Here is a 25886-nt window from a genome sequence, read left to right as displayed (position 1 = left end):
AGAACCCAAAGCCCTGCCTGTAGCACCAGTCTCGTAGCCAGGCGTTAATAGAGAGAATCCTACTATTCCAAACAACGTCATCACCTGAAAATGGAAGGAGGGAGGAGAAAACAACTTGTGCTCCAGACTCTTTCACCAACCGCCCTAGGGCCTTGTAGTCTTTCTTCATCCCCCTCAGACTACGGGATGCAGCTTCTTCCCCACCTGTCTGGAAGATCAGCAGGGGGTAGTACTCTGTGGCCTTCACCAGGTTGGGGAGTTGCCTGGTGATATCCCTGATTCGGGCTCCAGGCAGGCTGCAGACCTCCCTGTGATGGGGGTCAGCTCTGCATATTGGGCCCTCAGATCCCTTTAGGAAGGAGTCTCCAACCACTAAAACTCTTCTCTTCTTCCTTGTGGAGGAGGTAGCTATACGCCCGTCAGGTTTTTCTGACTGTGGTGGGACCTCTGATATAGGTTGCCTCTCCACCACATCCCCGTTGGACCGGCTGTATTCCACTAGGGCTTCATATCTATTGCTCAGAGGCACCTGTGGAGGCAAGGTAGGCAAGGAGGGCACTTCTAGGGAGGACTCAGCCTTTCAAAGCGCACCATCAGTATTTGACAGCATGACTGAGGAGCGACTGAGGGAACTGGGGTTGTTTACTCTGGAGAAAAGGAGGCTCAGGGGAGACCTTATCACTCTCTACAACTACCTGAAAGGAGGTTGTAGCAAGGTGGGTGTTAGTCTCTTCTCCCAAGTAACAAGTGATAGGATGAGAGGAAACGGCCTCAAGCTGCACCAGAGGAGGTTTGGATTGGATATCAGGAATAATTTCTTCACTGAAAGGGTTGTCAAGCATTGGAACAGGCTGTCCAGGGAAGTGGTGGAGTCACCGTCCCTGGAGGTATTTAAAAGACATGCAGATGTGGTGCTTAGGGACATGGTTTAGTGGCAGACTTGTCAGTGCTAGGTTAACGGTTGGACTCAATGATCTTAAGGGTCTTTTCCAACCTAAATGATTCTATGAGTCTATGATTCTGTCCTACTCTGTGTGGAAAAACACTGGTGGCTCTTTTGATTGCAGTGACTGCATTTTAGAGTACTGATGTGTGGTTACTACGAGGGGTGTTCACAGTGTAGCTTCTAGTATGAAACAAATGCCAGATTAGCAAGGTGGTGTGTTTCCCAGCAATGATAGTGTGTCCCTGGCAATACTATTCATATTCACAGGGGAGAAGGCTAACACTGATCCTTGCAGTCAAGCTTATGTGGTGACAACAAACAGTACTTTAAAACCTCACAGTTGCTGTCAAGGGTCCTCACAAAGGGGACACTTGTAATGAAACAAGAGACTGCTAGACGGACTGTTTTCTGGGAAGAAATAATGATTAGGTAACACTTACACAAGAATCAATGGCTGGTTTTAGCTTTTTCAATGGTCTGTTTTCCCACTTGAGCACCCTTCAGTATCTTTTGTAAATACATCCTTCTGTGCATAACTAGCTTTTGCCACTTGCACTTCCCTTACCCACAGGGCTGTCTTCAGATGTTCGGGTCCAGACTGCATTTAACGTTTCTCGCTAAACGGTTTTGAAAACCAGTGGAATAACATCAAATAATATTTGAGAAATTTGCAGCAGATATTTGCAAAGAGCAAAGCTGCGAATGCTGAAATGTTAATAATAAGGACATGCAAGATGCATATCTTGCAACTTCTGTTTTAGCACCTAACCTTTAGTTAAACTAAAAACCTGTGCTGACCAAAAGCATCTGGAATCTCCTCTCTGCACATATGTACTTCAACAGAGTAATTGAGTTAATGACCTGTACTATTAAAGATGGGTGAAAATAGTTCAGAAGAAGTGAGGTGAAATCCCTCTTTGATGAGTGTGAGAAGAGATGAGGCAGGACACCACAGAGAATCACTGCATCAGGATTTTTGCAGCTCTAAGTTGAACATGGTTATTTTTAGAGGGCCTGCTGTACATATCAACAACACTAATGACTGCCAGCAGAGACAACCACGTTCTTAGAGCCAGCGACATCGTGTGCAGCTCTCAGGATTTAGCTGAAGTATGTTTTTGCCATGTAGGTGTTAAGTAATTCATTCTTTTTGTTTCCATCAGATTGAATTATGCTTCTCTTTTACCTCTCTTTCCCTTTGGGTTGCCATTTTTAAAAGTAAAACTGTGTGGACTTACAAAGTAGGGCCTGAGAGGTTTCCTTGGGCAAAATTAGCCTGAGATAAATGAGTGATCTGGAGCCAACCCAAGAGCAAGCGTGTGTGGAGTGCAAGGTGAAGGGTGGTTCAGTAGGCATTAGGCTGGGCCAGTTCAACTGGGTACAGGATCTGACTGCCCAGAGTGGGTGAAAAATTACAACTATTAGCATTTAAAGCTGATAAAGGAGGGTAAGAAGGTGTATCACAAAGACACCAGCCAGAGCACCGCTTCCCAATGAGTATTCCCTACAAGAATATTTAAAGGCAATCCTGGGTGGTGAGTTTGTGCTTTAAAGTGTGGAGTGAAAGCAGTTTGATTACCTGAATTCTGATCAGTTACCTTTTACTTCCATAATTTTACAGCATTTGGTTCTCATTATTTAATGGAGTGAATGGCTTTTTTACAAAACTCTGGGTCTTTTTGTGTTATAGATGGTTACTATGTTTTTGCTATTGCTTTCTTTTTATTGCTATTCTGTGGTGCTTCTAACATTTTGGGAAGCAAGACAATCCCTACCGAGAAACTTGTCTCCCTCATTACTTAATCCTGAGAAGAGCAGGGAGCAAGACTCCTGTAATCCCTAGGAGGGGACACACAAACACATTTTGCCTTATAAACCCACACTTGGGCGTCAGAGGGGCGTCCTGGGCTGGCCCAGAATATGGGAGCTGTCACAGGGCAGTATTCCTTCTGCCTTTGCCAAGGGCAGCTTTCTTATCGCCATTTACTATTAGCAAGCTCTTTGCTCACAGATCTACCCACAGTGCTGTATGATGATATTCATAAGTGATAAAACTGCCTCATTAAAAAAGCTTCCGTCTAGCTGGGGTGGCTGGGGGGTCCAAGTGGAATGGCAAGTGGTGTGGGGTCAGAGAGAGCACTCTGATCTATGCCTGCAGCAGAAAAACAGCCAAAGAAATCATTGTGCAAACACTATTGGGGAATGTCAAAAGGGCCTTGAAGCAAATCGTGGAGGATTTGATTGTTGATCTCAGTGAAACACCTTCCAGACCTTTTCAAGTCTGGAAAATGGGCATATAGAGCCAGATTCTGCAAAATTCAGGGGCTCTGGCTAGGCAGAGCCACTTTGCTGCTGGTTTGTGCTCAGCGCAGCTACTGTGCCCACTGCAGACACAACATCAAAACCCTTTGCCCCAAAGTGGCAGGATTTTGCAGAAATCCAAGTGGAGGCCCCCAAAAATTACTTGTGTAGGGCAGAGGGAGCCAGTGCTCCCGCTGGAGAGGGATTGCCAGGGGTACAGTCTTCCTCTCAGACCTGCAGCACCATGTAACTTAAGTGACAGAAAACCCTGGGATTATTTTTGTCAGCAGTGATCTGGGGCAGCAGTCGTATGATTTCCATCTGGTAAGATATAAAAGTATGCTCTGTGCCAAGTGGTAACAGGGCTTTGAGACCCCAGTGCTCCAGTACTCCTAAGACCCTGTAGCAACTTCACTCCCAGCTGAGCCTGGAAGCCCTGTGTGCGTTGGGAAAGGCAGACATAATGGCATAGAGAGTCTTGCAGCAAGGCAAGAGGGTTTAGTCAGCCAAAAATGCTGTTTTTTTCAACAAAAAAATGCTGTGCATGCAAAAGGAATGCCCCCAGGCTAGTGAAATAGGCTAGTGAAATATGCTATTGAGGTATTGCCTCTGCTCCTCTCCTCTGCCCACAGGGCCCACAAACCGCTGTGGGGTCAAAGACAAGCTATTAAGACCTAGAAACAAAGCAGAGTCTGTGGGCAGCAGGAGGGATGAGGTACTAAGTGCTGCTCTTTGCCAGCAACTGAGCATAAATCAATAAGTTTTCCTCTTTGTTACCATTCAGCCTTTGCTGTGCATTTCTCTTTTCCTGGTACAGCAGGAAACCTCCATCGTCTTCTGTGCTCCACAGCCGCTTGCTGGCTCAGAGACCATCCCTGCAGGAGCACTGAAACAGCTCCAGTCACAGCAGCAGCCCTGCAGCATTGGGTGTTGGGTGTGCAGAGGAAAAGCCATGGGCAAATACACTCACGTGTGTGTCCAGGCCCTTGCAAAACCCACCCGTTCCATGTGGGCGAGTGGGGGACAGTGGTGGCAGTGGCAGAGCAAGAGGAGGCTGGTGTTTACATGAGTTCCTGAATCAGTGCTGCACTACAGCATGCAGCTCACCTGGTCTTGTGGCTTGTAGAGACAAACACGGTGGCGGAGCTCAGCCCTGGTGCAAATATAACAGGCCTGGCTTGTTTGCAGTGCATTTATGGTCCAACAGCTGAGATAACCTTTTCCTGCAATGCTGGAAATGTCGGAGGGGATGCTGCTACCTGCTTTGTAGCAATACTGGAATACTGGCAACAGCAGCAGCTACCTGTGCCTTGTGCTACCCAGGGCTCCAAGATGCAGAGGATGCTGCCTTCCTCCCACTCAGGGCTCCTCCTTCAGCTGGGGTGGTGGCAGAGGGAAAGTCCCAGGTGATCCAGGGAGGAGCGGGTACCGCACTGGAGAACAAGAGGGGTGGAAAAATCCCTCCCCACCAAATGTTTTAGTTATTTGGGCACCAAATTTGAGATTTGCAGCCAGAATGTAGTATGCGTGTGCATTTGTGTAGCTGATCAAAACAGTGCATTGAAAATGTTTTGTTTTGAATGGCTGAGAATGCTTTCTTTAACAAAATAACTCTGAAGCTTCAGAATGGAAAGATTACTGTTTGTTTTAGGGATTTTCCCAGGAATTAATGAGCAAATGCATGTTGGAAAGACATTCCTACTCATGTGGCTCTCGGGAGGGCTCAGAAATCTTTATTGAAAAATAAATGGAAAATTTGACCCACAGAGCAAGTTCTGTATGTTTCTTGGAAATACATGATTCACATTCCAACCTCATTTTGTAGCTATTGGACAGGACAGAAATGTAAGGGGAAAGGTAGGAAAGTGGAAAGGAGGAGAGGGAAGCCTGCAATAGGAAATGAATGTGTCAAAGGATGAGCTTAGCAGAGTTTCCATGTGGGCAGTCAGGGAAAAACATGTATTCTTGTGTCTATTAAAAGTACTCTTTTCAACTTCATGGTTTTACTTCTGTGAAGTATTCATATTTTTACTTTTGTGAATTGGTGAAGGAGTCCAGATGAGTTTAAAACACAGACATAGATTTTGAAAAACAGATATGGAAAACATATGTTCCTAAAAGGATGTGATGATTCAGTGGGCCCCAGACTCAAAATTTTTGACCTCCTGGGGGAATTTGGCTCATGGTGGTGCAGAGATCAGTAATGCCACAAGTCCTTGCTTGAGTCTTAGTCTTGGACCTTACTGTGGGACCTTTGGAGTCAATCAGTCAATATGGGTATCTCTTAATTCATGTCCATGTATTACTAAAGACTATAGGGGAGATGAGAAAATGATAGCCTGTGCTCATCATATACCTTCGCCTCCTGGAAGAGCAATCTTAATGATTTTTTGCTGTGGACGGTGACTGTGGCTGCGGTTCTAGTGGATGGTGAAGTTCCCTATTTCCATTGCAAATAATGTTTCATGTTCAGCCAAAGTACCGATATTACCATCTTCGGGGCAATATCCTCATGCCTAGTAAACAGCTGGTCATGCACACAAAATTAAGTATTACGGAAGAGGTGTTAAGGAGGGTGGAGAGTTAACCCTTAGCTATCATCTTTACGGCGTATTTCTTTTTCAGGTTCCCTTACGGACGCAGGGCTTTTCCCCATCTCCAAATGCCAAACTCGCCATCTGCAGGCCAGCAAGACTACGCACAAGGACCAGGGGAAAAAACAGTCCCAACAACCTCAGGGACATCTTGCTAACGGTAATCTTAAGATTTCCTCTTCTTTTATGCACTAGTTAGCAAAAGGAAATTGCCCTTTGGGTGTTATCCCAAAGAAATTTAGAGTGTCTGTCTCTGGAGCTTAATCCTATCCCGGTGGATTTTTGAAAAAATGTAAAAAAAAATAGATTTTATGTTCTTCTGCAGCAGGCTGCTGCTGCCCTTGCTAGCCGTCTCCTCATGCCTGGTCTCAGCTGCAAGGAGAGAGCACACTGCAGGGCTCCTGTCCCCTTCGGCTTCCCAGCCCAGGCCTTAACACCCTCCCCCTGCTACCAGAAATCAGCACCGGTTCCCCATGAAACATGGTTTTGATTGGAACATACTGTTTCTTAAGCATATTTTTTTTCCATGAGAACAAGTTTTATTTTTGAAAGATACCAAAACACGGTGTTTCAGGAAGTTTGAGCTTTCTTTGGCAGGCTGGAGGAACATTACTGGAATGCATTTTTCTATTTGAAATAAATTTTAAAGGTGAAAGTTACCTTATTTCAGTGGCTGTCTTGTAGTGCTCAGGAATCACAGTTGCCTCCAGTCAACAGTAAAAAGTCAAAGACAAAAGAAAATGTTTCGTTTTTATAATATTGTTTCCATTCAGCCCTTTAAAAAAAAACAAGAGGAAACTGAGGCAACCTCAGGTTCACCCCATTTTAAATAAAAGCTATCTCAAAGCTGCCTAAAGGAAAACACACACAGTCCAGCTCCCCCAGCAACAGAAGGGTTTGTAAGCACCACAGAGGAACCAGAGAATCTGCAGCCCAGCCTTTGCCAGCCCTGTAAACTGTGTCTTAAATACCATCATGCGGCACACTAATGAGAAACAGCGGAGCCTGGTTGCTGCTATGCCTCCTGCCCATAATTCACCATACATCTGGCCCCACTGGTCCTAGCAACTGTGAGCGAGACTGAAGCTGGTCTGCCATGGCCTCTTATCAGATGTTTGGTAGTGGTCTTGTCCCACCTGGAGCTTCTGCTGCGGAGGGAGCTGCTCCACTGCCGTAGGGTTACAAAGAGGGTAGCCACCAGGCAAGGGGCTGCCCAGTGAACCTGTCAAAGCTTTGGGGTCCTGTTGCTGCTGGTTGACTTAATACGCTCTTACAATCCTTCATCATTCACAGGACACTCAAAGAAGAATTTTAACGACCTTCACGGAGGCTGTCGTGATCTTACAGACTTCAGAAGTGAAGCTGAACTGTTCTTCAGCCCCTGGGAAGTGGACGATTATCTCATCGTAGTTTAGCCCTTGAGATGTGCAAACAGATGATTTTTCATTTAAACCTGGGTTTCTAAAGGAGAAAGCATAAAGAAAGAGCTGATTTTGCATTCTGTTTGCCTAGAGTTGGGTGGTAGTGGTGTACATTGGAGAGCAGTGGCCACTTATTTTAAAAAGATATTTTAAAAAGTCAGTGCACCCATTTTTTAATACAAAAATAAGCCTGAGTATTAGCTTGCTCGAAAGGGAGCACCCAGAGGTTGCACCTGTGCCACATTTCTGTGGCTTGCTGGTGAATTCTGAAAATGAGGGACGGAAGTTGATAGAAAATAATAAATTTAATCTTCCATCTGATTTTTCACATTGCCTGGAAACATCAGGTGAGCTTTTGGTGCAGTCAGATAGGTAGTACATCGCAGAATCACAGAATCAGAGAATGGCTGGGGTTGGAAGGGACCTCTGGAGATCATTTAGTCCAACCCCCTGCCAAAGCAGGTTCACCTAGAGCATGTTGCACAGGATCGTGGCCAGGTGGGTTTTGAATATCTCCAGAGGAGGAGACTCCACAGCCTCCCTGGGCAGCCTGTTCCAGTGCTCTGTCACACTCAAAGTAAAGAAGTTTTTCCTCATATTCAGATGGAACTTCCCATGTTTCAGTTTGTGCCCGTTGCCCCTTGTCCTGTCACTGGGCACCACTGAGAAGAGTCTGGCCCCATCCTCTTGACATCTGCCCCTAAGGTATCTGTAAGTGTTGATAAGTTCCCCTGCAGCCTTCTCTTCTCCAGGCTAAACAGACCCAGCTCCCTCAGCCTCTCCTCATAAGAGAGACGCTCCAGTCCTCTGATCATCTTTGTAGCCCTCCGCTGGACTCTCTCCAGTGGTTCCTTATCTTTCTTGAACTGGGGGGCCTAGAACTGGACACAGTACTCCAGGTGTGGCCTCACTAGGGCAGTGTAGAGGGGGAGGATAACCTCCCTTGACCTGCTGGCCACACTCTTCCTAATTCACCCCAGGATACTATTGGCCTTGTTGGCCACAATGGGACATTGTTAGCTCATTGTTGTTCACCAGAACTCCAAGGTCCTTCTCCACAGAAGACATCCACATACATACACTTGTAGACTTCCATGGCCCAAAGAGCTCACATGTCACCTATACAAAGACAGGCACCAAGGCAAGAGGAAAAAACATTCATTCCCATTATGCAGATGGAGAAGCAAGGCACAGAAAGAAGCTAATTCTTTTGACATCAGAAAGACTTAATGTATTGGGGGGGGGGAGGGGCAAAACAAAACTTACCTGTATTTTCATTATATTTTCTTAGGAACAGCTTGTGCTTATGTGCTTGCTTCCATGTGGTACTTGTACAAGTCTGTTTCTTCTAATTCTTAGTGACATTCAGCTTCATACTCCTGCTGGGAATCGCGCTCCCACACACTTTACATGCACCCTTTGTGCCTTTTTCAAACATGGGTTTTACGAGCTGGTGAAGAGAAATGCCAGAGGAACATCAGAAGTCCCCAAGCAACTGCTAGCATCAATTTGAGTAGTAACAGGGGAGTTGCAACTCAACTAAGTATAAAGCTGAAAAAGCGTTGCCTGTGTACGGCATCACACTGATAACCTGAGTACTTGCGTGGGTTGTCTTCCACCACAGCTCTGCCCACTCTCCACCACACTTCTCATGCTCTGTGGCCATCTCACCTACACATGTCCCCTGGAGAATTAACACTGGAAGAGCCGAAGGCGACGTGAGGATCAGTGGCGATGATTTTGGAAGAAGAGTCAGACACACAGAACAACAGTGAGTGTGAGTGAGCAGCCTCTGTCCTGGTTTCCCTGTGCTGCTCGCATCCAGGCGGTGGGTCCAGGCTGGGTGCTTGCCAGACCCTGGCCACAGCTGGCACCTGAGCTCGCTGCTGCCTGCAAAGTATGTCCTCTGTTTTGCAGGTGGGTTGTGTGGATGGATTAAGTGCTGATGATTGCGCAGACAGTTTGTGACAAGGAGGAACAGAACTGAGCTCAGCTCCTCCAAAACATCTTCAGATGGGGCAGGGTGAACCCTCAGCAAGATCCCTCTCTTCTCTTCACTGGCATTTGAAGGACCAGAAGAAAGAAAGGCCCATCTCGGGCAAGGGCCAGGGGTCTCCCCAGGGTTTGCTCCTCACAGGCTAGTCCCAGGTTTGCCTGACTGCTCTGGCTGAACAGTAGGCAGGGCTGGAGCACTTGCAGGTCATCCTGGGCTGCTCTGTGTGTAACTGTATTTCCATATTCAGAGGTTCAGTTTTGCCCAAGTTTCATGTTCTGGAGGGACAGCATCCAGTAATCTCAACAGTAAATGCTGTTTTCTTTAAAGGTTATATATGAAGGAGTAGCTGCCCAAGGACTTTCTGCAGCTCTAACACACTAATGTGGTCACCAGGTTACTGGCTTCTCCTTCCAGCCTGGGATCATGGATAGTCAAATCTGATCCAGCCCTGCCGTGGTGCCAGGTTCGTTTCAGGTGTGCATTAAATTACTCCCATCACCAAACAAAAGAAAGATAGGAAGTCACATCAGGTCATGCAGCCCTGGCTGGCCACCCTCACTCTGTGGGTAATGTGGGAGGAGGAGGTTGGCCCTACCAATGTGCTCCTTAGCCCATCACTTCTCCTATTTCAGTGGCTGGAGTCACCTCCCTGGCACACAGCCTGCTCTTCGCCCAGGTTCAAGGAGCCAGAGAGGACAGGGCAGCAAGGAGCAAGCTGCAGAGAATGCAGCTTGTCTTGTTCTTTTCAAAGCCAAGACATTTGCGTAATTCATTCTCTGCATTTTCTACCTATTCCCAGCTGTCCCATGAAACTCAGCATGTGTCAGATCTCTTGGGCGTAAGGAAAACAGTTTGCATACTGATGAGATACTTACAGGCACTGTTTGTCTTTGTTTCTCATGCTCCTTCCTTGATAATGACAGAATGATTACAAGATCGTTATTTTGTATGCTTTTATTATTTTCATCTTCTCAACACACAAGTAAGACTCGGTAGTGCAAATAAGTAACCCATCTAAGAAGGAAAACAGTTTTATTAAGAAATCTGTATGGTATGACAATGGCACAGACTTTCTTGTTACGTGATGGGTGTAATTTAAATGAGTGAATAAAGAAGATGTCTTTTGGGGATTTCTGCTTTTCTGTGATAAGTTTCCTGGGGCCTGGAGACAGAGCTGAGACACATTTGGTGGGATGTTGTTTGGGCACTTGGATCACCGCTGCCCACACTGTTCCCATTCTTCAGAAGAATGAAAGATCTCAGTAACTGGGGCTAGCAATCCAGAGTTGCCTTTGGGTAGCCCATTGTATGGGTATGAATCCCAAGGGACGCAAGCATTTAACTCTGATGCTGTAACTCAATTAAACACAGTTGTTACTTGGTAAGGATGGACTGGTCCTGCAGTGTCCAAGTGTTTTCTTTCTTTGATTCCTTCCAGAAGCCTTGGGGAGCACAATGATGGGGAAGACTTGCCTTCTTTTTAGGCTGCATCTCAACCATATAAAAAATCTCACCTCCCTGCAAGGGCCAGAATGACTGGCTTAGCAACTGCTGTGGTGCAGGCCAAAGAGCTGTGTGGTCTGCAGAAAGAGGTTGCGAGTTCTTGTGGTGAAAGCAACCTGTGCTGGCTGCACTTACTCACACGGCTGCAGCAAGCTGACCGGTCCCTGCACGTCAATTCTTTTGTTCACAGCCTTTCTTTTTGTAGATGCATTGGCAAGTGTGTTCCTGTGAAACCCTCCTGTATTTCAGAAATCTGGGTCAATGTTTTTAGAAAGGACTTTGGTTGCTCAACATGAGGCACCTTATGAAAGAAGCTTGATTTTCAGAGAGCAAGTGATGAGCACTTCCCCCAAAAATCATATCCTTTGATAAGGTGTCCCGTGTTGGATATTTGGAGTCACTAACCATTTTCAAAAGTATAGGCCCTAACAGCTATTTTGTGGCTTTTTGAGGATAATGAGTTCAGTGCATTATAGATTTTTATGGCTTTATTATCACAGGAAATTTTCCCTCTGGCAGTACATTTCTGCTGTTGCATGACACGCATCATTGAAAGCCTGCTGTAGCTCTTGCTTGCCAAGAGAAAATCCCACCATCTTACGAAGTTGTTCTTGTACCTGCAGCTCAGTGAAATATAAGCAACTGAAGGCACATTAAGGACAAACCAAATACTGTAACGGGAGGTGTCTAGCAATTCCCAAAACAATTTCAGGTCCTTTGGGTCGTAAGAGGTGAAATACTGACCTGCTGATTCTTTGGCTTTTCAGTATACAAAAGGTCTTTTAGTTGGCAGGAAAGCAGATACCCAGCAAGACTTTTTTCCTGTGTTGAAAGTGCTCATCAAGGAGTGAAAAATGTTTCGTTCTATAAAAAGCGGTGCTCATGGAAATGAAAAAGAGAAATAAAGCTTGGAGGACACGATGCATTTTGGAAACAACATAGTGAGTGGAGTAGTTAAAATTGTTTCTGCTAATAGTTGATAATACCTCTGTACTTATTTCTCAGATAATAGGTAACAGAGATTTCTTCTAGCGTTTCAGAGCAACCTCCCACCCCAAAATCCATACAGATCCCCAGTTATTATTTGTCAGGTTCCTCTATTCACACAGACAAGCTCCTTTTGGATGGTGTGCAGTCCTTGCCGTCATAGGAATAAGAGAAGAAATGTGTCCCTAAATTTCCCTGCTGTTCCCACCACTATTCCCACTTTTACTCTGCCTTCATTGCTGCTTACTTGCAACCTGCTTTACAAATTCAGCCATTAGATGGAGTGTTTCTACTGTCAGCAACTCAGAGATTTCACCTGTGGCATCTCGGGGCTGGGAGGGATGCTTCACCCAAGTGCTGAATAATCCCTGTGTGCGGGGGTCTTCTGGCTGCAGGTGGAAACGAAAAAATCTAAAATCTAAAATCTAAAATGGGGGGGTCAGGGGGAAGTTGCATTTTAATATGGAGTGTTTTCTATTCTCTTTAGTGCTTTCTTCAATTACCAGCTCCACTGACATCCAAAAAAGTACGAGGAAAATCTGAGATAAATAGTACAACTAAGTTATTTCACAGTTCAAAGCCAGAAGCCTGCATTCATTAATTTTTTGTTGCATTTGTACAATTTGGAATCAGACAGCACTACCAGGACAACTGTTTCTTCCCGGTTTTGAGGTCTGGAGAAACATAGTAATACATTTCCTAATTTTGATGTGAACTTGTCCCTCATGGTACTGGACTGGCCTGAGTCCTTCTTCTGGCGAAACCTTTTCAGGGCTTGGGCTCTTTTTGCTGAGGGTAGCTATGCTTTATATGCCCTCTTTCAATTAAAAAAGATAAGAAATCAGCAAGTAGGAGCTCTTTATCACAGTTTTATGGAGACAACGCTCATCCAGGCATGGCTTAGCAGCCCTTACTGAGCCTGGGGGAGAAAAAGGGAGCTCTCAGCAGTTCCCCTGGTCCCTCTGAGCTCTCTCAGTGCCTGAAGCCCCAGAAATATGGGCATCACATTTGTTTCATGAAACTTTTGGAGAAAGTGGTGCTCTCTTTACAAAGCTGGGACGCTGAGACCCGGGTTTGTCCCACTCAGCTTCAGGCACCTCAGTCGAGGACTGCATTGCTGTAGGAGATGGAGGGACAGCGAGGCACATCCAGAGGGCTGTTGACCTAGTACCGAGTTTGGGATCAAATGCAGAGGTTTGTCCTTCAGTAAGAAATGCAGGAGGATGAATGGGGCTGCTGGAGACGATGGCCACATGTTCAAGTGTGGGAAGGGGACTGTACTACCATACCAGTGTGCAGGGGTTTTTGGGGTCCATGCTTGGCTACCCAAATCACTCCAAACCAATCCTTTTGTGAATCCCGTGTTACTAAGCCCACCTGAGAGGTGTCCTGCAGATGTGAAGTTCTAGGGGAGCTTTTTACTATGGCCTAATTAGAGAGGACATAAAAAATCTGAAAGACTTTACTGACAGCTGCTACTGGAAGCCTGCCTGGCTTCTCTGCTTTCCCCAAGCTCTACCCCACCACTTACCACCGAACCCCCCTCTGACCTACTTCTTCAGCTGGGACCTTTCAGGTGCCCCAGGTCCTGCTTGGAGTTGGGACTCCCCTTAAACACCTCCTTTATTCAGGCTCTCAAAAACTCCTGGAAAGCTACACTTTGGAGAACCCAAAGCAATGGACTACACTTGGGGAAATTACATTGTCATTCATTTTGCCCAGTTCCTTTAAAAAAATCTCTCTTTATGAGAGGTTAATTCCATAAGAATCTGAAATTTCAAACTATGTCTCTATAGAGGGGTAACCTTGAAAAACCTTTTCTACCTGGGCTTTGTTTTTTCTTTATTTTCCCTATGCCTGGCCTGATTTTGATTGTCTCTCTGTCTCTATAGCTAAGCCAGGGCTTTAAAAAAGCATTACTAAAACTGACAAAAAAAATTCCTGCTACATTTATTGAGGGCTAAGAACTTAATGCCTTCAGTGACCTTGAGAGGTGCTTGTCTTGAGAGATGCGTTTTAGTAAAGCAGAGGGCTGTAGTATGGTGGAGGAACAGAACTGTACAGAATTACACCCGTCATGCAAAACTACAAAAGCCAGAGATGTGCTGGCAGGAGCATCAAAGATATCTGTTACCTGGTCAGACAAAGCGAAATAGCAGCCCAGGAGGGCTCCCTTCACTGCCTCTCCTGTGATGAGGTGGGAGACGTGCTTAAAGGAGAGCAGAGGCACGGGGCCTCTCCTCCTGGGGCAAAGGAGGCCGGGAACGACTCCTGGGCACTGGGAATTAAACTTAATTTTCTGTTGTGTATCTCCCTCAGGCAAGGGTGTCACCAGGCTTTGAGCCTTGCCGTTTGCACACCTTCTGGCACAGCTGACGCAGGTCTGCGTACACCTCCTCAGACTCCTGTTCTTTCTAAAGTACCCATTTCTGACATTTCTTTGCTTATCACCAGTGCTATATTTCCTGCCAGCATGGTCTGGAGTGGCTTGTTTTGGGCTGTTGACTGCAAGACACACCAGTCTTCTACTGCTCCTCTAGCCATTGCCACTAGAATTAGTACGGCCTTTTTCTTTACTTTCCTGGAGGATTAATTATGTCAGCTCCTGAAACAAAACTCGGTGATTTGCTTAAGTGAGGCATTACCCCTAAGGATGCATTTAGTCCAAATCTCTCTCATGTTTTAAGTGTACTTCAGGAACAGTCAATTAACTTGGATGGATGTTTTATGTCTTACCGGCAGAGATTAAGGCATGCGGTAACCTAAAAGTTAACCCCCACAAGATGACTCTGCCTGACTTGTTGTGAACATAGGGTGCTTAGTCTCCTAGTGCTGTATCTCTGTTGAGAAAAACAGACATTGCAGGCGTGAATTGGAAGAGTTGAGGGCCTCCTGGTGTGCACTGACTACCTCTCCTGGATGGTACCTGCTTAATATCTGGCAGACAGGAGAAGTCCTTTAATTTGTGACAGGGTAGTGATCTTTCTAGGTGTGAAAAAGGGGCAAAAAAAGCCCCCTTTTAAATTTCTTTTAAAAGATTAGAAAAAGAATCACTAAAATGGCTTCTCCTGTGCTGGCAGGAGAAGCCAGCTAATAGAGAATTTACTATTCAAGTCTGGTGCAAATGCTTTATGTTGTAAGGACTTTTCTCAATTAGGAAATGAAATCATGGACAATAAAAAGTACATTACAGTTTAGGTTTAGTACAAAGTGGCCAGCTCATAAAAGCTCAGTGGGTGAAACACACCTCTGCGCAGAAGGGTAGTCTTGTACCACCAATAAATTCCATTTAGCCTTTGTTTTGAGGACCAGTGTGACATACATATGTGATTTTCATTTTGTGAGCCTCCGGATGCCAGAAAACCTAATTTTTGGCATGTTGTGAAGGAAAAGAAATCAAAATCTAAGCCTCATCAGCAGTTAGGGGACACGATGTTCACATCCCCTCTTCCTCCCAGCTGCATCCCCGGCCGGGCCAGCCCAGTTGTCACGTATGTGACTTGTGTGTATTGTGCTGGCAAAAGGGTTTGATCACAACTTGCTGCCAGCCTGCTCTTGTCCTCATTCCCTTGCTGGCAGTGGGTCGGGGCGCTTTGCCAACCTGGGCTGGAGCAACAGCCAGCCCTTCGCTGTACAGAGTGAGGTCGTGGAGAGCCTCTTAAAAATTGAAGTGAAGTCACTGCCATGGGGGAGCAGGACCTCCCTTGAGCAAACCCTCTTTCTTTCTGGAGAGCTCTGCAATTTTCTGAAGGCGGGTCCTTAGGATATGCCTTTAGGGTTCCTCTACAGTAAGTGTTAACCTGAATCTATGGTTACAACGCTAAGCTAAACTGGCATATGGGAGAGTGGTGCTGTAAGATTTCTCTGTCTGTCACAGTTTTGCTATGACACCCAAGGCAGCAACCCTGCCTTCACTTCTCCAAAACAGCACTCATCACGTGCAAACTTTGCACAGAAGCCGCTTTTACTGTAAACACAAAAAATCATATCCCGTTAGCAGGATTCAGTGACACTGGCTGCTTGTTACTGCTCCGTTTCACATTGCATTGTATAATAAACACTTCCTAAGACTTTTAATGTGAGCTGGCACCTGCCCCATGTCTGTGCACCCCAGGATTCGAACTGGGACAGATGTCCCCTGAAGAGCTGAATTGCCCCAGCAAAGTGTTGAGCCTCTCTGGCTTACATTGTTCTCAGGAGAGGTCTGCAGGGCCTTTCAGTGCTGGGCTTTTCTGAGCCCTTACACTTGTTGCATATTCATCTGCAGTAATTAAGAACCCCTTGAAATCATGCATCTTTACAACAATAATGCATACAGTGTATGGCCAAAGTGCAAATAGCTTCAGAGGAGGTTAAATCACTATTTTTCCAATATTAATATTAATGAGGCTGAACATTTGCATTCGCGATAAATCCTCTTGTAGCATCCACGTCCTTTGATTATTTTTCTGCAGATAAATGAAGCGTTCCTCTCCTTCCCTCACTACTTCTGCTAACAGTGTCACTCAGTGCAGCAACAGATCAACAGCTCCCATTAATCTGTGAAAAGGCAGAGCTTAGAACAAGCGCTTTTTGACATAATTAAATCTGACACTGCCTACCACCATTCCTGGAAGAAGTACTAGCAGAGTTTCGTTAGAATAAGTAAATACAAATAGAGTTCACCCTGAACAGTCATCTTTGTTACAAACAAGACCCATTAGTTAGGAAGGAGAGTCTGGAGCAGGGCTGAATTCACGCTGATCTCAAAGCCCTTCTCATATTTAATTTATAAAGTGATGATTAATTCAGTGATTAGCTAATTCACTTGCAGTGATTAATTTAATTCATGCCTTCAGGCTAATGTTTAAGAAAGGAATAAAGCCCGGCTCAGATAGATGCACATCAATGTCCTTGTAATTAAAAAATGAAAATATAATGCCCTGGAGAGGAAAGGAAAAAAGAAAGATGGAGAGAATCGATGGCATGATTAGTTGTAAGTTCTTGCCTAAGCTGTAGCTGTATTTTTCAGCTGTGATGTTTAAATGTGTCAGTTACTCTAATGATCAATGGTTTGAAAGATGAATCTAAGAGTCTTTCACTGTAGCTTTCCACTGTGTATTTTGAGAATGACGCTGCTTTAGAGCAGTCCTCCAGTTCTGCTTTTCTGTCACTTGTTTTGCTAGCTGCCTGCCAGCTCCCCTCCCTTTCAGCAACATCTTTCTCATGCCTCACCAAATTCTTTGATGAGAGTGCTTGGTACTTCTTAAATCCAGGCTGTTTTTTCTTATTTTCAGCAGGATTTTTCTCATATTTTGATGCATCATGAAATGGGGATGATTTGGAGGACTTCTCTGTATTAGACAAACTGGTCTCTTTTGGAACAGTATTGCTTTTACATTTTATGCCATCACTTGGCAATGTTTTTTGATAGCTCTTTAAGCTGTCTGCAGGGCCTTCCTTTCCCGAGCCATCATTGCTGTGCTTCTCTGTTTGAGCTGCAGAGCGCAGCTGGTATTTCTCTCTTCTCTCAGGTCCACTCTTCTCTTCTGGATTACCAGTTTTATACATCGTTTTTTCATCAGCTGGTGGTGTTGATTGCTTCTTTTTGGCTGTGATGTTCTTTTCTTGAGGCTTCCCCAGTGAATTTGAAGGTGGGGACCGGCACATCCTGGAACCTAGATCTTTGCTTTTATCTTTTACAGCACTTGCATCAGGCTTTGTAAAACTTTCAGATACAGTTTGGTGTTTTTCTCCTCCTGGAATATTTTTCTCAGGCTTTGCTGATTTACTTGAAGGAGGTAACTGATGGTTCCCAGAACGCTGGTGTTTATCATCCTCTTTTACAGCTTTTGTTTCGGGTGACCTGATGTCCACTGCTGCTGGTGTCTTTTGCCTCCTGTCTCCTGAAATATTTTTTTCTTGGGACCTCACCACTGTCTTTGAAGAGGGTGACTTCTCAGAATTCAGATCTCCATCTTTTTCTTTTACATCATTAGTACCAGTCTTCTTAAAACCTGCAGAAGCTGATGTTTGTTGCTTTTGTTCTGGAGTATTTTTTTCTTGAGGCTTAACCAATATTTCTGAAGATAATGATCGGTACTTCCTGGAACTTGGCAATTTTTTCTTATCTTTTGCAACATTTGTATCAGGCATCGTAAAATCTTCACATTTTGTTTGTTGCTTTTCTCCTCCTGGAGTGTTTTCCTCACACTTTGCTGATTTTCTTGAAGGAGGCAGCTGGTAATTCCCAAAATGCCGGTGCTCATTATCCTCTTTTACAGCCTTTGCTTCAGGTGACCTAGTGTCCTCTGCTGCTGGTGTCTTTTGCTTCCTCTCTCCTGAAGAACCTCTTTCTTGAGGCTTCAGCACTTTGTTAGAAGAACATGACTGGGGCTTCTCAGAGGTATGTTTAGTCTTTTTTTTGACTGACTTAGTTTCAGGCTTTACAAAGTCACCTGGTGACATCTGCTTCTGTGTCTCTAGAGGGGGCGATTTCTTGTCTTGCTTCACTAATGGATTCGGTGATGATATTTGATTTTTAGAATCACACAAAGTATTCTTTTTATGCTGCACTGGTTCTTTTTTCAAATTAGGAGGTGTATTCTCCTCATCAGTAGTCTTGTTGTCCTGCCTTGATGTATTTCTTGTTGGCTTTGAATAATTCTTGAAGTTTGACTTGATGTTTCTTTCCTCTGCACTGCCATTTGCATGTTTCATTGGTTCATTTGATGAGGACAGGTGGTGTTTCCCATTATTGCAGCAGATGTTTTCATCTACTGTCAGATCATGTTCGTGTTTCACAAAATCTCTTGAAGGTGTTAGACACTTCAAACTCTGCCCAGTATTTTTCACTCCTTGAATGTTGGTATCATGCTCTGACGAAGGTAACTGGGATGTTTGAGGTCCATGAGCATTATTCTCATTTGAAGAGTTATTATCATGATGCATCGTATCACTTGGTGTGGATACTTGTTCCTCCTCAGATTTATGCAAGACATTTCTCTCTTCTCTCTCCTCTGTCTCCGTCTTATCATTCTCATGCTTCATGTCATCATCTGATGACAAGAACTTATCCTTTTTATGTTTGGAGATTTTATTACTACCTTTTGCATGCTTATTTTCATCTGAGACCAATTCAGTTGATGAAGGAAACAGGCTCTCTTCCAGCATATCACTTCCTTGCTTTGTGGTATCATCTGAAGTTGGTGCTCGGTTCTTCTCCAAGGGTAATAGGGGCTTTCTTGCTAGTGTGGTTTTATTTTCTTGTTTTTGAGGCTTCTTGGTTGAAAGGGAAATACAATTCTTGAAGCTCTGACATGTATTTGTCTCTTCAGCTGTAGAGTTTTCATTTTCTGTTGCTTGATTTGGGGACAGCACTTGGTTCTTGAAATCACATGCAGTTTTCTTCTCAACCGTAGTGTTGTTCCCACAATTTGTCAACTCATCTGAAGAAGGTGGTGGGTGCTTCTCACAGCCATGGCTGGCATGCTCATCTTCCACACCACCAGCTCCCTGTCTCACCAGATCAACAGGTGGAAGGGCTGGGGGATTTCCAAGGGTGTGATGGATTCTTTGTCCTGCAATCCCACTGATTGGTGTTGGTAAAGGGTTTGATGAGGGTGACAGCCATGCCTCAGAGTCAGGCCAGGGCATCTCATCTGCAGTGGCCTCTTCATGCTCAATGAAAAATTTGGATTGATTGTGACAGGTCTCCAGGTCAGTCAAGGTACTCCTGCCCAGGGCTCGATTGGTTGCATGATTCGTCATTTTATTTGGTGAAGATAATTTGTCCTTTCCAAAATCTTCTTCTGCAATGTAGAAGCTGTGCTTCACAAGGTCACCTGGCAAAGGGCTTTGTGTCTTTTCCAAATGAGAAGAGATGTGCTTTTCTTCTGCAGCACCAGGCTCCTGTTCCTGGCTCTCATTTGAGGAGATTCTGGGTTTGGTCTGATTTACATTTGGATTTGATATGTCAGCACTGGAATTACCAAACTTATTTTGTGGGCTGGGTATTTGAGGAGGCTGTGGCTGCTTGGTTTTGGAATCATTTTGCATTTGGCTCCTGGGTGTTTTATTCTTCTCTTCCTTTTTAGTTAGGACATCACTATCATTTTTGTGAGAAGTAGAGGATATTTTGTCTTCACTGTGATATTTTTCTCCTTCTTTGGCTTCCTCAGAACATCTGCCTCTTAAACCTGGTGCCTCTTTTTGGGCTATGGGTGGCCTTTTGCCAGAAGCTGGTGTTAGGAGAGTTATTTGTTGATCCTCTGTTGGAGGCTCAATTTCACAAGATGCTTGAACTCCTGGAGAGTGAAATGGCAAAATGTTTTCCAGTGCTTTCAGTTCTGGAAAACATTTTTGGCCTGCAAAGAAAGGATCCTTTTCTGGCTGTATGAGCTCTGTGTCAGCTTCCTCTGAACTGTATACATACATAGTTATTTCAGGAATTTCACCTGTTTTAGCATCCTGAGGACTTTGTTCATGGTATCCTTCACCTGTGCTAGAGTAAGGCGAGTTAGAAGGTGGACTGTCTTCCTTAACATGTTGCACAGCATTAGTAATTCCCAATAGTGCAGATGTATCAGGCCCAGCCAGCATGTTATTCCTGTTGCAGTCTAGACTACGTTCAGAGAAGGGAGGAATGCAGTCTGCAAGAGCTTTGCTTTTACAGGTAACAGAAGAGCTATCTAGATTAGGGTTAAAGACAGGTCCTTGCTTTGTGGAATCTATGTTAGCCTCAGCATGATCCTTTAGAACAGAAATGGCCTTGGGTGCCATCGGTAACTCTTCTTTGTCCTCCCTGTTCTGTGATGCATTTGCTGGTGTTTTGTTCTCACCAGGCTCTCTGTCAGTCCCCCCCTTTTCCTTCAGTGGCATGTCATAACTGAAAGGCTGCTTTGTGGCGTTATTTTTTGACCAGCTCCAAGGATGGTTAATTTTGGTAGCGATGCTGAGTCTGGGCACCGGGACCGTGGAGCACACCAAGTATTGGGACTCTGGACTGTTTATACCTGTGGCTGTCATTGCTGCCGTGCGCAGCACTCTGACCTCTGGCTTACGAATACTTTTTCTGCCTGGGAAGTTTTTAGTCTTTTTCTCACCTTTGCGCAAGAGCGATGTTTTCACCTCTGCAGCTGAGCAGAGAGTGCTTTGTTCAAACCGCTCCTTCAATTGGGACAGGACCGAACTCTTGTTGACTATTTTTGGCAAACCACTGTTTGGCCCCTTCTTTTTCCAGCTGGGAGACTTCTTCTTGACTTCTTTTTCTTCAGCAACTAAAAATTTCTTCAGGATGTTCTTCACTTTGTTTTTCCCACTTGCGCTGCTCCACCTGGCCCTCTCGCTGGGCACTGTGTCTGCATCTTCCTCCGCTGCTTTTCCATCTCCTTTCCTATCTCTGCTTCTGTCCAGCTTGTTACCAGTCCTGCTCACCCACAGTTTCTCTTTAATGACCAGTTTGCCGACTTCTCTTCTTTTCTTGGTGTACGGCTCGCGATTGCTGTTTAGAAATCTGGACCGCAAGAGCTGAAATCTGGTCGGATGCTGGCCCCTATTTGTATCTGGACATGGCTGGTTATAACTCACCTTGTTTTCTTTACCTTCTGCCCATTTTGTCCTCTTGCTGCTGAGCTGTGGATCGCCAGCTGCGAGCTCTGTGACGTACAGCAGCAGGCTGCTGAGAACAGCAAAGGCCCCTTGCTCCGTTGCCATCCTATTGAGCTGCTTCTTCAGCACCAAAGGGTCTACCAGCATCTTATCATCTCCGCAAAAGTGTGTGCTTTTGGTGCTGCGCAAGAGAAAACATGAATGTTCTTTTCAAGTCATCAACATTGCCGCTACCTCCTTATTTTGCTTTAATGGCATGCTGCCGTGCATAAAATGGAAAAAAATACTTTAATTTCGAACTTCTCAAGAGAGTTGTCATTAGTGGCCTGTTAAAAAGCATGCAAATAGTGCTTTACAAGCTTTGTGGGGCATGGTGTAGCAGGAGCGTGTAGGGTGGTCCCACACAGCACCATCGGCTCTTTCTTCTGTGTTTTGTGGCCAGTGGAAGCACTTAGGGGAGCAAGCAACGCTAATTGGGGTAATCGCATCTCCTCTGTGCCACTCCTCACTCATTGAGTATTACCGTGTCCTAATGCGAGGGCAATATCGAAGGTGATTTCCTCACCTGCTAGGTAAAGTGTAGGCAAAGATAAATATGATGAGAACACAGTTAGCAGGAAAACATGGTTCTGCCTCTGGGTTATAAAAACAGACTCAAACCATTAAAACAAAATATCAAGGCTGAGGAGCACAAATATATCACTGATTGTTTTTTCTGTTGGTACAGGTTAGAAGTCAGTAGGTAATTCTCCAGAATTTAAAAAACCCCACAGGATTTGCATGAGTTGCTTTTTGATAGCATTCAAATCCCACATCAGGACTATGCTCTTAAATCTCCTTTGTGAAGCATAGCACCACCACAACAACCCTGGCAATGTCTCTTGACTACGACCCCCTTTAATCTGGAGCAAGAAGGCTGGTATTTTGCACCCACGCTTGAGTTTGAAGAATCAGGCCCTTGGACAGCTGAGGATTTAGGTGATGCTTTAATTGGTGTGGATCAGTTACTAAATAAAATACTGAACTCAGCACAAAAGCTGGAGTGTGAAGTCAATAACAATAGATGGGGCTAGGAGGGAAAAAACCCAAGAGGTGTCGGCTTTCTGACACCACGAAAAGCTGGACGGTTACTTCACTGTGCAGTGAAATAGCTTCACGCACAGAATGCAGCTGGCATACCAGGAAGGGATTGTTTTTTTATGAGCAGAAGTGGAATAAAAAATTCTTTAAATTAACCCACACGTAGAAAATGAACAAAGGCCGCGAAGAGGCTCATCCTTTAGGGAGTGTCAGCCTTGAAAGGTTGGGGAAGGCCCAGCTGTGCCCAGGCAGCTGGTACCCCACGGACTCTGAAAGAAATTGGACCCAGCCCCCCACTGCGATATTATGGGGGCTGTTTGCAAAGTGGGGGGCTGGTCCTTGTCCAGTTGGGTAGTGACATTTGGATTCTACTTGGCTTCATTTCAAGTGCACATATTGAAAATTACATCCCTCAGCAGTGGGATGAAGTTGCCATCTTGAATGGAAGAAGGTCTATTTATAATGACTTTGTAGATATTTTTAAAGGCCAATAAAAGGAAAAAGTGTGACAACTGGCCCGTGTCTAATGTGACAAACAATACTTTGTAGGTTTTGATGGGGAATAACTGTATTTCAGCATAGCACAGGTGCACACTCCCACATGCACAATGTGGTAACATCTATCCTTTCTTTTACTGAATTGACCAGAGCCAAAGAAGCAAGGCTCCAGTGTTACACCATGATCCCTGTTTGTCACAACTATGGGAATTTTCAGAATAAAGAAAAAAGACAGAATTCAGGGTATAATTGAGGCTAAAAATATCCTGGTTCACTCTCCTATAGCCAGTCTGATGATATTTTGACTGAAACCTTGCCATGGCAGAAGATTGATCCTCTCCTCCCTAAGAAGGGCCTGGTATATTCAGAAACACATGTAGGGCCATCAACTGGCATGATTTAGGGTCGTCTCTGATCTCTCAGAACAGGAGTGGAACTAGATGCCCTGCTTACCTCTCCCTTCTGGACTACTTTGGATACAATAAATGGCCACAGTAAAATATGGACTAGTTCTGTTCTCAGTGAGGTCAGCATAGCAAACTATTATTGATTGTGAAGGGAAGAAGATCAGTATTCAAGGTAATTAATCACTTATGAGCTATAAAATTCAAACAGCTTCATTAAAACATATTACTAGTGAGCTCTGTTCAGAGTTTTCCTTTTATGCTTTTGGTAAAATACATGTTAGGGCATTCTTACAGGATGCCTTCTGAAATGTAGCATTTGTGGGCATACTGCATTGTTTCAAGTACCAAGACATGTTGCATGGGTTGAGTGCTGATCCGTATTCACCAGCAAGCAGCAGCAGCTGAGCAAACAGCTACGGCACCTTTTTAGGGCATCTGCAGGTCTTCTAAGATGACTACACCGGCAAACCAGCATCACGAATGTGTAAATCTGAAATGCGTTCTGTGGAAGGGTTGTGGTACAACGACACTAAATTCTGAGACCACCACAGAAAATGCGCATAGTGATGAGGCTGCATTGTGCCAACACTTGGAAAACACCATGCTTCTGCCTTGGGGAAAGAGGGCAAAGGTGGAGGGTTTCTCAGGTTTGGGAGCACGACCACCACTTACAACAGGCCAAGACATTATCCCTAATATTTCTTCACCACCTTTTCCCAAGTTGCAACTTGCTGTTCTTAAACTATGTGACCTATAAATGAAATTTCATCACCTCTATATCAACTATGGATAGTCAGCTCTAGTCCCACCTATGGCTGGGAGGAACTGGGCAGGTACCCCCCACGCACAAGAGGAACCCCATGCCAGAAGAAGTCACTTCCCAGCAGTGTGAGTTACACCAGATGACAAGGCAGATGCTTTGGGTTCCTCCCTGATGCTGTGAAAAGGCCTAGGGCAGACTTCAGCTGCCTCCCCAAGAGATGCTGGTTTTCACTGTTTTTCATGTGTGTGATGCTGCCTCAGTGCGCTGCTGGTTTCTGCCGCATGGTTTTCAGTGTCTGAAGAATAGACTGCTTGGACCTCCAGAGGAGGCAAGGCCACCTTCAGAAGTTTCCTGTCTTCTTGGCCCCCGAATAATTAAGATGCATAAGACAGGCAGATTAGTTATTTATTTATAGGTTCTTCAGTGACGCTTACCATGGCAGCATCAGAGCGGCAACAGCCTGATATGCTAACGGGCAGCAGTGCAACCCTATCCTGCTGGCTGGCCTGTCCCAGGGAAACCTCTGCAGCAGACACTGCCATGTTTTAGAGTGGAGGAGAGCTGACATGCCACAGCAGAGAGAGAGGAGACAGTGCTCTCCTCCAGCCCTGCCTGCACCCTCCTGCACCAACGCACTCCTGCCTTTCCACTCTGTTAGGGCTCTGGGGGCTGCTGAGTAGCAGGGGGTGGTGGCATCCCGTGGAGCTTGCTAAAAGCAGGCAGCTGAAGGAGTTTCTGGTTTACTGTCTCTGGTGTGGAGAAGAGAAGGCCCTGTCTCTTGACTCTGAATTACATGTTAAATATCTGACCACCATTTTGCACAGCCTGGCAACCCAAAGGACTAGCTGCTGCGGGGGCAGCTCTCAGGACAGGGCATGGGCAGGAGGAGGCAGCACTATGAAGACTTCATCAAAAGACATGAAAAAAATTTGAAAACACTGTCTGAGTTGCAGAAGCTGCCAGAGATCGATGGATTTCTCTGACTCGCTGTTAGTAGGCTTTGGGGAAACGGCCATGAGCTGGAGCATGTGAGGTGCTGCATCCCATAGATCCTCTCATCCTCGGACATCCCCATCACTACCCAGCTCTGCATGATGTTTGGTTCAAAGAGCTGCGTGTAGCTAAGGAAGGCAACTGGGAGCAGCTCAGCCTACTCGGAACAATGCACAGGCCTATTTAGTGTTGTCGGTGAAAGGATGGCCAACATGCTGTCGCCTCAACAAGTGCAGAAATGGTGCTTTACAAGTTCAGTCTTTGGGAACCGCCTGTTAAGTTAGATTATCTTATTTGTCTCTGAAACAAACTTGGTCCTCCCCAGCCTGGATAGAAGGTAAAATGGGAACAGTAACGAATGCTCTTCATTTTTGTTTGTGATTTGTTTTCTAAAGGAAGAGAAAAAGCCAAAGTACTAGAGAAAATCCTCCCTTGTGCAGGATATGTTCTTCTCTCTTCTCTGTTGCGGAATTTATTACAGGTATGCTAGAGGCATCCTAAACTAGAAGGAATGTTTTTAGAAAGTCTTGGTATTCTCTTAAATCTAAAGCTACTGACACAAATGCTCCTTTTGGTTTAACGTATCTCCAAAGCAAACAAGAAAGCACCCCGCAAAGCTGCCAAGAGAAAACATGCTAGAACTACAGTATGTGAAGTAGCTCATAGTATGGAAAGCCTTTTTGTATGGATATTGTCATGCAGGCTGCTATTTGTAATGACAGGGATCACCTGCTCCTCTTTCTGCCACATAACATCCCAGTGATGATTCCAGCAATTGCTTACATGGAAAAAGGAGTAGGAAAGTACTT

The 25886-nt window shown here is 45.1% G+C and overlaps 1 protein-coding gene and 1 long non-coding RNA gene across 2 annotated transcripts; one reads left to right on the top strand and one right to left on the bottom strand.

Moving 5' to 3' along the window:
- The first annotated feature begins 2344 nt into the window (after positions 1 to 2344).
- Positions 2345 to 8144, top strand: LOC137673820 (uncharacterized). The gene is made up of 3 exons (XR_011049775.1): positions 2345 to 2481; positions 5873 to 6001; positions 7135 to 8144. It is a non-coding gene; the product is annotated as an uncharacterized lncRNA (long non-coding RNA).
- A 2053-nt stretch (positions 8145 to 10197) lies between these two features.
- On the bottom strand, positions 10198 to 21657 carry LOC137673781 (myb-like protein X). Its single transcript, XM_068418791.1, has one exon. The coding sequence runs from the start codon at positions 21481 to 21483 to the stop codon at positions 16756 to 16758; it is 4728 nt and encodes a 1575-aa protein (XP_068274892.1). The 5' UTR covers positions 21484 to 21657; the 3' UTR covers positions 10198 to 16755.
- Positions 21658 to 25886: the final 4229 nt, after the last annotated feature.

The sequence above is a fragment of the Nyctibius grandis genome, chromosome 2 (assembly GCF_013368605.1).
Source record: "Nyctibius grandis isolate bNycGra1 chromosome 2, bNycGra1.pri, whole genome shotgun sequence".
NCBI lineage: Eukaryota > Metazoa > Chordata > Aves > Nyctibiiformes > Nyctibiidae > Nyctibius > Nyctibius grandis.
The sequence above is the reverse complement of the archived record's forward strand: the minus strand, read 5'-3'. Positions and strand labels throughout refer to the sequence as shown.

Coding starts and splice junctions, on each gene's coding strand:
- LOC137673781 (XM_068418791.1), bottom strand. CDS start 21,483: ATGCTGGTAGACCCTTTGGTGCTGAAGAAGCAGCTCAATAGGATGGCA.